This window comes from Vigna unguiculata, chromosome 4 (genome assembly GCF_004118075.2).
Source record: "Vigna unguiculata cultivar IT97K-499-35 chromosome 4, ASM411807v1, whole genome shotgun sequence".
NCBI lineage: Eukaryota > Viridiplantae > Streptophyta > Magnoliopsida > Fabales > Fabaceae > Vigna > Vigna unguiculata.
Window position 1 is genome coordinate 29,644,353 of NC_040282.1, and position 12,490 is coordinate 29,656,842.

General features: G+C 33.1%; 1 protein-coding gene across 1 annotated transcript; it reads right to left on the reverse strand.

The window, feature by feature from the left end:
• Positions 1-2,472: 2,472 nt before the first annotated feature.
• LOC114180704 lies at positions 2,473-8,061 on the reverse strand. Its single transcript, XM_028067005.1, has 3 exons — positions 7,921-8,061; positions 2,743-3,511; positions 2,473-2,507 (listed from the first exon to the last, which is right to left on the reverse strand). Exons 1-3 carry the CDS (start codon positions 8,059-8,061, stop codon positions 2,473-2,475), a joined length of 945 nt encoding a protein of 314 aa, XP_027922806.1.
• Between the last annotated feature and the right edge of the window lie 4,429 nt (positions 8,062-12,490).

Sequence of the window (12,490 nt, forward strand, 5' to 3'; positions counted from 1 at the left end):
CTCGACACTAGAGCAAGATAGAGTAGGTTGTCGTTTAGACGACCATGAAATCAAGTTATCACCGATGAAAACACAATATCCGGAGGTAGAGCGTCTAGTATCGGAACAACCACCCGAATTTGCATCTGTGTAAGAGAGGAGCGTGGTAATTGTTGATTTATACAAATGCAGGCCAAATTCAATAATACCTTTAAGGTAACGTAATATACGTTTGAGAGCATTCATGTGCTCCTCCTTGGGATCATGCATATGAAGACAAATTTGTTGCACTGCATAAGAAATGTCAGGCCTTGTGAGAGTAAGATATTGCAATGTGCCTACAAGACGTCTATAGTTAGTAGGATCCGCATAGGGAATGCCATTACATGCACCAAGTTTGGGCTTCGTATCAACCGGTGTGGGACAAGGTTTGCAATTACTCATCTCTTCTCTTTCAAGAATTTGTTCTGCATACTTTTGTTGTGAAAGAAACATATCGGCTGCATTACGGTTAACTGCAATCCCCAAAAAATAACTAGGTGGACCAAGATCCTTCATAGCGAACTCAGTACTCAAGGATGACATAACTGATTTTCGAAGAGAATGAGAGGAGGCGATCAGGATAATATCATCAACATACATCAAAATATATGCAATATCAGAGTCCTTATGATAGATGAATAATGAATGATCATATTTTCTATGATTGAAATCGAGCATGGTCACATAATCTGCAAACCGTTGGTACCAGGCACGAGGGGCTTACTTGAGGCCACAGAGTGATTTCTTTAACAAGCAAACATATATTCAAGATGAGAGGAATCTTTAAAACCCATAGGATGATGCATATAAACTGTTTCATTGAGATTGCCATGTAAAAAAGCATTTTTTACATCCAATTGATGAATAGGACATGATTGTGATAAAGCAATGCTCAAAACGCTTTGAATAGTCATTGGCTTCACTACGGGGCTGAATGTTTCATCACAATCTACTCCTTCCATTTGTGACCTGCCATCACCTACAAGACGGGCTTTATGCCGCTCAAAAGAACCATCAAAGTTGTGTTTGTGTCGAAAAATCCACATAGACCGAATTATATTCACATCAAGGGGACGGGGTACTAACTCCCATGTTTTATTTTTAATTAGAGCATTATATTCATCAGTCATGGCATATATTGGTCATGAAGAGCACTTACTGAATTTTTAGGCAAAGGTAAAATAGAGGTGGAGGTCAAAGCACTCAAATTATAGGTATATTTGGGGTTTGGTTTAAGAATGTCGTGTTGACTACGAGTGGTAATATGGTGAGACCTGGGATTATTTAAGATAGGCTAATGGGTGGATGCCCGAGAAGAGGAAGAGGCAATGGGTGAGTTTGAAGGAGACATTGGTCGAGAGCTTAGGCTTGGATATGTGATGGGTGCCATAACAGAAAGAGGGGGTTGTAGTGTTGGAGTTGGTGGGACAGGTGTGCATAAGTGAGGAATGAAGTGTGGAGTCGTCACTTAAAGGGTCATACACAGTTGGAGATGGATCATGTATTTTTGAGAAAGGAAATTGTGTCTCATCAAAAAGTACATGTCGAGAAATAATTATCTTTTTACTTGAAAGATCAAAACACTTGTAACTGCGATGGTTTGATGGGTAGCCTAGAAATGCACAAGGGGTGGACCGAGCTTGTAACTTATGAATTGGGGCGGGAAATAGAGGGTAACAAAGGCAACCAAAGACACGAAGATGGGAATAGAGGGGATTTTTCTAATAGAGGATTTGCGTTAGGGAATGATATCCTAGAACTTTGGTTGGGAGAATGTTTAGGAGATACGTGGCCATTGAAAGGGCATGGTGCCAAAAAGAAGGTGGCATGGATGAGTGTGCTAATAAGGTTCGAACAATGTTGTTAATTGATTTAATTGTCCGTTCAACTTTGCCATTTTGAGAAGAGGTGTGAGGGCAAGAAAACCGAAATTGCATTCCATTTTGGCGACAAAAATTTTGAAATGGACTATTATCAAATTCCCTTCCATTATCACATTGGAAATTCTTGATATCTCTTTCAAATTGGGTTTTAATAAGAGTTTTAAAGGATTGAAAAATGGAAAAAACTTTTGATTTTTTAGAAATAGGAAAAGTCCATAAGAATTTGCTAAAGTCGTCAAGAAACATTACATAGTATCGATGGCCAGAAGAGCTAGATATAGGGGAAGTCCAAATATCACTACGACTAATGTCAAATGGTAATTCAGTAAATGAACAAGAGGCATGAAACGACAATTGCACATGTTTACCAAGAGGACAAGATGTGCAAAAACTGTGACTGCTTTTATTACAATTAATAAAATTTTGACGACGAAGAAAACTAGTAGCTCCTGGATGGCCTAAACGATTGTGCCACAAATTGGGAGACAAAGCAGTAAAGGCAGAAGGAAATATTGGTGGAGATATGGCCTGATTTTTGGGAAGGATGGGGTAGAGATCCCGTGAATTGTTACACCTTATTATATGGTTCCCCGTTCGCAAATCCTTCACAAAAAATCCAAAAGGATCAAACTCAACAGAAACAAAATTGTCACTGTAAATTTTTGAATAGATACAAGGTTCTTAATGAGTTTTGATGCATGCAACACATTGTTTAAGTGTAAAGGAGGGTTGGGTGGGGATAGTGTAGTGCTTCCATGACCATAAATAGGAATTTAATGACCATTACCAACAACAATATTATGATTTTTGCTCGAATAAAAATAAGAGGAGAGTGTACCTTGATCCGTTGTCATATGAGAGGTAGCACCAGTGTCCATGTACCAATTCTCATCCGGTGGAGAGAGGGTAAGGGTATGCATAGCCGCATTAATGTCTGTAGGTGTGTTCGCAACAAGAAGTGGTGCTAGTGATGTATTGTATGCTTGTTGTGGTGGTCGTTGTTCAAGAATACCAGTTTGACGTGGAGGTCGAGGTTGCCATGAAGTTGTTGGATAAGAACAAGGAGGATGGGCCCATCCATCCCAATGATTAAAGAAGGGATGAGGATATGGTGGGTAGGCTTGGTATTGCGGATGCTGGTGTGCTGCACCACCTCGTCCAACACTTGCACCTCCGTCACCGCTGCGTCCGCCTCTACCACCGCGATTGTTGTTGCCTCGGCCTCGAGTAGGTCGCTTACCTCGATTTGTATTATGACGTCCTAGTGAAGGAGTATTGTGAGTGGTATATGGTTGTGACTGTGAGGAGGATCCATCATCCACGGTTAAAAGGACAGTGGAACTAGATGCACGAGCTGCTCGCTCCTGAATCATGGTTTCTTCCAACTTCAATCGAGAGCATGTGATAGCAAAACTGGGCAAGTTATCCTTTTGTTGCATAACCGTGACAAAACCAGCATAGGCTTCGTTTAAGCCAGCAAGCAAGCGGAGTACTAAACGTTGATCTGAAACAAGAGCCACAACATTGGATAATTGGTCAGCAGGAGATTTGAGTCGATTGTAATAGGCGGAGGTCGTTGAGAAATCTGCCAAACTCGTGTTTGTGAACTGAGTTTCAAGATAGACTACCCTAGAGTTTTTGTTATCTTAAAATAAGTTAGTGACACGCTGCCAAGCATTTTCGACAGAGTCATCAGCCACAAGTATCGATGTGAGAATATCAGGAGAAATAGTGGCATAAATCCACTAGAGTATAGTAGCATCAAGGTGTGTCCATAGTGAGAGATCAGCAGCCTTGGTTCTTTGGTACTCTGCTATGGCTATTTCATTCGTGGGGGGATGATTTGTTCAAGCACCGAATGAATTTTGGCTTGAACCTTAAATAAGGTTGCCCATGAGTGATATTGGCTCGTTTCCATGTCCAAGGTAATAGGAATAAGATGCTTCACGTTGGTGACAAAGAGGGCAGAGTGATATTTGTAAGTTTTAGCCATTGATGGGCAGTAGTAGAAGGAAAAAAAAATTGGTTGAGAAGGAGAAAGGAAGTGACGGGTAGATTTATTAGGATTGGAGGAAGGTAACCTAATATGATACCATGTAGGAAATCATTCGTGCTGTTCATATTCATTGATAAGGAATATATACAAATTACAAGCTATAATTTAGGTTGTTGTTATAATTGATAGGCTATAATTTAGGCTAACTAATGCTGCATAATATACTCAAAATAATAACAAATTATTTGGCATAATAATATCTATCACACCCCTGCAGTTGAAGCGGGAGGTTGAAGGGGTAGCAGTGGTTGCATGAGGTGGTGGCTAGGTGGTGGCTGTGCTTGGACGTGGTGGGGGTGGTGATATGCACCGGTTAGCTAACTGGTGTTGCTGCAATGTATTGAGTGATGACACCGGTTACGTAATTGGTGCCTTGTTTATAAAAGGAATGATACCAGTTACAACACTGGTGTCGTTGGGTTTTTTTTTTTTACCTTTTGTTTTGGTTTTTTGCAGGTGGAGGAGTTGATTGCAGTTGTCGGAGTTGCCGGAGGAGCTATGTATTTGTACTTGTGGTGAAGGAGGTCGCTTGAGCTGATGGTTTCTTCGCCGGAGTGAGTTATTCAATGTAAGCAGTGCTCATTTTATGCTACTGCTGGACACATTCAACTCTCATGGCTTTGCTGTTGCTACTGTTCTTCATGTTGCCACTCTCAATTTCTGCATCTGGGTCTGGAAGTAAGTTTATGCATTTGTGCTTGTTTTTTAGTTGCCATTTAGTTGTTGTTGATTAATTTATCTGGTCATGCCCCAAAATATATTAATGCCTACTTCTTCTTGGCCTTTGGTTTTTGTTTTCCCCTCATTACATCAGTTTCACCTAACATCTAACATAATCAGTTCTTTGTGCCATTGAAAGTGGCATTGGTTAATTCTTTATTGTTTATGATTTAATCATTTTTATTGTTTTCTCTATTGCACTTACAATTACTATTTTGAAATTCGAAGAGGAGAAGGGTAAGTGTCTCTTTCAATTTTATTTTTATTTTTGAATTAATTTTAATTATTTTTATGAATAAAATTAATTAATTTAGAAATTATTTTAACAATACCAATTCAAAAAATGCATCTCTTTTTACACAAGAGTATTATGGTAACTTAATAAATATATCTATTTTAACAATTAATTTTATCTATCACATCAATCAAATCTTTCACTAACTTTCATAAAACTTATCTTTTAATCCACTCACTTTACTCTTTAAATCCACTCAAAAAACACAAAAATCGATCAACCCAAATCTACACAAATTCATCTTCCCATTCTCCCCATATCCACTCCCCCATAGGAACAAAGCCTAAGGGTGTGTTCGGTTTGTAAGATAGATTTAAGGGAGAGTGTGAAGATGAATTTGTGTTAATTTGAGTAGATGAATATGTGTGTTTTTTTAAGGGAATTTAGAGGGTAAAAAGAGTGGATTTGTAGATGAATTTTGTAAAAGTTAGTGACTAATTTGATTGATGTAATAGATTAAAAAAGTTTTAATAGATAAAAATTTTAAAATTACTAAAATATCCTTGATGGTAAAAATAAAATTAAATGATAATTAGATGAATTAAAAATATTAAAATTTAACAATATAGTAATTATCATTAATTATTATACATATTTATATATATATATATATATATATATATATATATATATATATATATATATATTATTTGCTTTTTAAAAACAAACATGGTCCAAAGGAAGTAAAACCATACTCTACAATGAATTTGGAAGACCCATTAATTTAATAAAAAGTGTACTTGGACTATCATGGATCGGTTCGAGTTGCCATGGATCGAATTCACTCTCACATTTCCTCATAGATTGGTTCCGCCCTCATGGGATCGGATCCCTCTTCATCTTATTCCATCAACCGCACACATGCTCATGAAGAAAACATATTTAATTTGAGGGTAAAAATGTATTTAAACAAGTATCCATCTCAAATTACCTCAACTTAATCAGGACTGCAAAATCAGTAGATTTCGCAAATCGTCACATTTTCTTACTCTCCAATCCACTTAAACAAACGCAAATATGACCTTTAATCCATAGTTGTCATTCTCTATGAATAATTACTTTCCTTCAAGTGAACAAAGCCTAAAAGTCTCTTACTAAAAGTACCAAAAAAAAATACGGACTTGAAAATTGATTACAAACTTTTATATATTATCATTTATCACCCAACTTGGTACTCAAAGTAATTTTTTATTATTTTTTATTTTTTTAATATAAAATACTACTACTTTTCATATTAAATATTTTTATTTTCTTACGGTTACTTTTAACTTTATAATGAAAGCTATTTGAATATGATTACAAAAACGTTCACTAAAATTTACATAATTTATGATCATTTTATGTATGATAAAATAGTTTCACACCCCGTACATATACATACTTTTGGTTAAAATATTTTTGATACCAATTTTCATCGAGTTTTGTCAGATCAGTCTCAATTTTGTTTTTATTCTCAAATAAACCTAGTTTTCATCAATTGTGTTTAATTTGATTTTTTTAACATTTTAAATAATTAACGATCATGAATAATGACAGTCACGTTTCACTTCCTAATATTTTTGTTTTTTGTTTTAATTTTTTTTAATTTTTTTAATGTATTTAGTATATTAAAATTTTTACAGGACCGTATAGACAGTTTATCCTCTTAATACTACAGAACATATATATTTTAATTTTATTTTCAAAATAATATTATCGTTTATGCATATTTTGAGAATTGAAGTGAATTTTCATTTAATTTAAGAATTTGAAATAAAATGATTTTGTTTTAATATCACAAAATAGCAATAATGGACTCATGAATTCACATTTTACTTAGTTCTATAAATGAAAAAAATAATTAAGGAGGCACATGTCAAAATGTTGAATTTGTTCAGATGAATATCTTGAAATAAATAACCTAAGTTTTATTAATGAAAATCATGCAAGTATATTATTATCATAATACATAGCAAAAAAATGTGTAAAAGAAATTGAATTTGAAAATTTTTATCCAACAAAAATCTGATATGATATGATCGCCGCCTGTAATTGTTCCAATAATCAATATCACCAAACGTATCATATAGAACTCTCACACACCCAAATGAAAATAATATGATAACTGAAACCCAAAAATCGAAACAAAATACAATCAAGCACCAGTCAACGAAATTTTATAAACATTAAGGCCATGTTATTCTGTGAGACTCAAACAGCGAAATTAAGCATCACTAACAACTAAACACATATAAGTCATAATTTTAATGGAGTCAAATAGTGAGAATAAGGTTATTGAATTTATTCAACAACCACGATGATGTAGAGTTAGAGAATTAGACGATGACACCATGATAGAGACCACACAAGAACATTTTCACTTTCTGATTTGAACTACATTCTCATCAGGAAAATCATTTGAAAGCCTCCCATCCGTCAAGTAAATCTTTCTTTTAATTTGGATTTCGATAAGAAAAGAGAGGAAGTGGTTTGGTTCAATCTAACACTGCACTCTAACACAAATATACAATGTGCAAGACCAACTATGATTACCAAATCTAACACAAGGTTGATGAAAGGTGTTGATAAAATGTGGCTGAATACTTGAAGAAATAAACCATCTAATTCAGACTTCAACACTGCAGCTGTCGTTCAAGTAAATAACACCAGAAATTCCCTATCCTCTTTTAAGCTATAGGAAGTAATGCATTATGATAATGACGTTGACAATCATAAATTGGAAACACAAATCCACAATTCACAGCCCAAGAACAAAGAATACGAGCTCAAACTGAAAACCCACAAATCGAAAATCAATATACAACAAACGGTGAATCCCAAGAACAAAAGAATACGAAGCTTAAATTGAAAACTCACAGATCGATAATAAAAGAAAGAACAAACACTAAACTGGAAAACCAAGAAAGCACAAACGGAGTGAAGAAAAACCGACATTGGAAAGCTACCTTCCAGTCAATGGCATGGAAGAAACCCATGAAGTTATCATAAGCGGGGCTAAAGCCAAAACGAATATCTGAGGAGAACATCTGAACAAGATCTGCCATAAGCTCCATGTGCTCCTCCATACCAGATTTTAGTTCCTCCATTCTTCTAACATTCTAAAGTTTTCTCTCACAAAACAATGCAGTACACAGATTCAACTTCTGTTTATACACCGCAAGAGATTTTCTTATGCCGGAACCTTCACTACGTCAGAAAAAATGAAATGATGTTTTTTTTTTCTTTCTCGAACCATTCTTTTTGGGCCTTTTATTGGATTGGGCTTTTGCTTCATACCCTTTTCCCGCACCTTCCATCTTTCTTAAATGACTAAAATAACCTTTTTAAGAAAAAATTTATTGCACAAACATCTCTCTACCCTACAAATTCTTTTGAATCATTAGTTTTTATTCAACTTAATATGGCTAAAATTTGTTCTGCATCATGGTAAAATTTTTAAAATTTTTAATTTATTTTTAAAATTCTAGTTATTTTTTGTCCTTTTAAAATTTAAACATACTTCTTTTAGATTCTTCTAAAATTTAATATTTGTTATGTTAGTGTTAAAATAAGAAAGATAGATATCGCGGATGAGACTCTTAATTAACATCAATTATAAGTTTTCTTCTCCAACATCATCACCAAAATTTATTCCAGAGAACAACATCAAACAGCTCTAACCAAAAGTTACACAAATACAAACACCATATGAAATCAGAACATGTATGCAACAACTAAAACAATCATATTTTTCAGCTTATTCCTTACATAACATTTTGTCCAAGTTTAGAAGCTCGAACTTTGCAAGAGGGATGTGTGGTCTTCAAGATGCTGAAAAATAACAAAACAAATGTGAATATCCCAAATGTATAAATGAATATTTATTTTAATTGATTAATTAATTTAGCTCAATGAATTACATTCTGTTTTACAGAAAATGGAATAACTTAATATTGACGAAATTGAAATTTCATAACAAATCTTAATAAAATATATATTTTTATTTTATCAAATTAAAAATGTTCTATTTTCCATGCTTTACAATTTTTTAGTATAGATGTATTATCCTTATAAATTAGCGATATCACATTTATTGTTTTTAAGAATTTAAAAGTAATACAAATATTTGCAGAACAAAAAATCAACGTTTGTAATTTTGTAATTATGAAAAAAAAAATTATCTTCAAATAACAAAAATATATTTATAATTTCAGAACACTTAGAAAATACTAGTTTTTAGATATATGAAAAATATATTTATAATTTATAAAAAAAAAACATTTTACCCAAAATTATTTTGTGAGGTAAAATGTACTATGTTTAGGCTTTCGTATGGACTGATCTTCATCTCAATATTAATTACACAAAAATAATTAGATTTTATGGGTTTTAAAAGATATTTGACATTAGAAACTATCTACAAAGTTGAAACTAATAAGATTTGGAGATCGAATATAATTTATGTGGATAACTTGACCACTTTAAAACATGTACCTATTCGGCCAAAAAATATATCTAAGAGCATGGCTTAACAAGAACATTTAATATTATTGGCCTAAAGTGATTAAATAATATTAAAAGATATATTTGTTGATTCAGTACTATATATTATCGGAATATATGATCAAATTTTGATAATTTGATTATATGATAATGATATCATTTTATGTCATATATGAACAAAATATATGGCTAATTTGATTAAATAGTATATTGATGTTATTTTCATGTTGATATATCGTTAGTACCATAAGTTTTTATTATCTTTTGTTTTATAACATATTTTATAGGACCCATAAATCATATAAATACACATGGTATATCCAGGGGTAGAGTCTCGTTCTCATACTCATCATATATATCCCAAAATTCATACTTAGCATTAGAGATTCTTTTGTAAAGGATCTTCACCCTTTGGACAACGAGAGATTCAATTCCAACCACCAAGAGCATTCAAGCCACCGCTTAGATGTTGTCACCTGTTTAAAGGTCCATGCTACGGATCTTGATATGAGGACCTAGAAAATATTATTTTAGAATTGATAGTGGTTTCAAAATAGTGAAACTCAGTTATTTTAATACTAAAAGAATTTATATAAATAGGAAGTTTTATAAACGAGATTCATTATTTTAAAAAACATAATTTCTTTAGAAACCACTTTTCTAGAGTTCTCTAACTTCTCTCTAGGATTTCTCACCCTTCGTTCGTTTGATTCAAGATTCGAGGTCGTAACAATCTCTCTAGTTTTCTAGAGTTCTCTAACTTCTCTCTAGGATTTCTCACCCTTCGTTCGTCTGATTGAAGATTCAAAGTTGTAAGAGCGATCTTCACGGCGAGCTCTTCATTTTGGACTGATTTTTTTCTTCGACCGACTAAGTCGTTTATTTTTCCCTTTTTGTATGACCAATTTGTTTTCGTCTAACATATGAAATTTTCTTGCTTGCATGTGCTATTTGAATCATCAATATGACTCTTTGTTGATCAATGATCCTTATGGTATGTATTGATCATTTTTGTGATGTCTTTATGTGTAGATAGAACATCTTATGGAGTGGAAGGTGTTTTAGACAGTTAGAGTTGTTAAGGGTTGTTTTCACAAATGAAGGAAACTAATTATACTTTTTTTAAGTTAAACCTCTTGGTTAATTATATGTATCTATGTAGAATGTGATATGGACTTTGATTTAATCTGTTTTAGATGTGTGTTATTCATATCTATGTGATATATTGAAAACATAAGTTGGTTTGTCCATGAGTCATAATGCCTTTGGGAGATTTTTTAATTTAGTAGTATGGCCCGTGTTGAGTTAAAAGCATGAAATTTCAAGTGTTTGAAAGTTTACTAACTGGGGATTAATTCAAGAAGAGTCAAATTGCACAATCAAAGCTCAAAAAGGAAGTTTTAGGTATTGATACATCTCGGGTGCCACTAAGATAGTGGCCACTAAATTGGGGGTGTTGGGCGCCATTTTTGTATCGTCGAATGCACTTAAATCAATGGGTTCTAGGAGGTTGCAGCATCGGGTGCTACTTTTCTAGCGTCAGGCACCATCTTGTTTTTCTAGTCTAGGTCATCTTTGGAGAAATGGGATTTCTACTTTGTTAATGGTTAGATTGAGCTAAAATTTTGACAATAGGTCCTAAACATATGAATCTTTAATTTGACAGTTGGGATCTTTGATTTGAGGTTTGTGGTTAGATAAATTTTGTTCACTGTTTTGTTGTACTTAATGGAAAATAATTTAATGTTTCCTTTGAGTTAAATGATATTTGGTGAGTTTGGAGGGAATTCAAATATCTTTAATTGAATGTTTAGCCTTGAATAAATTATTGTGCGATGTACGTAGGTATACGAATGAATGGTAATGATATAGATTATTGAATGTGATGTTATGAAGATAGAAATGGTAATGTATAGTGATTTCTCCAGGGAGAGAATCCTATCATGTGTGATTCACTAGGGTGTGTCTTGAGGTAAGAACTACTCCATTTTGTGTAGCTATCTTGAACTCTACTATTCATTCATACTCATGTAGAGGAGAATGATTAGGTGGTGAGAGCGACATGAGATCTTGTCATAAGGACGACTCCAAGGTTATTATGATTGTGCCATGGACTAACCTTATGTGTGGTAGCTCGGTACAACAACTCGGTATATCATTGCATTCCATCACAAGTGCAAGGCTTCGCAAGTCTGACTCAAGTGCACATATCCAGATAATTGAGTTTAGAAGAGTCTTTGATTATATAGTTTATATCTGTATGATTAGTTGGAGTCCATTGTATTGTGATGCAACATGTTTTATTAATATATGATATTTTTTTTGTAAATTAGCTTACCATCTCTTGTGTCTGTCCGTTTGTCTATTATGTGTTATGTTCTTATTTTTGCAATTATCATCTTATTGGTGTGAGCAAATTGAGATGTAGGTGTAGAACACATCTTGTTGTTGAGGAATAAACTATTTGGGTGGTTGAACAATGCTAGATCATGTTAGGTATAGTCTCGTAATAGAACTATAGTATAAGGGAGAATATATATGAGTGATATTACTATAGTCTTGTCTTGTAAAATTGTACTAATATACGATATACATTAGATTATCAATAAAATGTTTTATTTTAGTAGTATTATGCTATTAAAATGGGATGTTACATCCGATAAGAGCAAAAAACATAGAGAAAATTATTTTCAAATGGTAAAAAAATAATGTAGTAGTTGAATAAATTAGAGATAATAGAAAGGAGAGAGTAATTTAAAATTGAGAAAAATATTATTTTAAATAAAAGAAACAAAATGTCAATGAATTTTTAAAAATTGTATTATAAATTAATTTTTCAAGGCCAACTTTCATAAATAAATGTGGGAAAATGTAAAATAGTAAAAAGTATGATCACCATAAAAATTAAAAATAAAGAACCAAAGGTCCAAAGCAAACAAGAGATGCTAGATTTTTCTTTTTGTTAAACGACTAAAAAGAGACATTGTTTTCGTAAAAATAAGACGAAAAAAGGTTTTACTATTGACATTTCAA

Excerpts from the sequence above, each read along its gene's own strand:
- LOC114180704 (XM_028067005.1), bottom strand. The coding sequence starts at position 8,061 with ATGGAGGAACTAAAATCTGGTATGGAGGAGCACATGGAGCTTATGGCA. Across the intron at positions 3,512-7,920 it reads TCCATGCCATTGACTGGAAG|TTCACAAACACGAGTTTGGC; the intron begins GTAGCTTTCCAA and ends CTTGAAACTCAG. Across the intron at positions 2,508-2,742 it reads TCATATGACAACGGATCAAG|GATTTGCGAACGGGGAACCA; the intron begins GTACACTCTCCT and ends TTTTTTGTGAAG.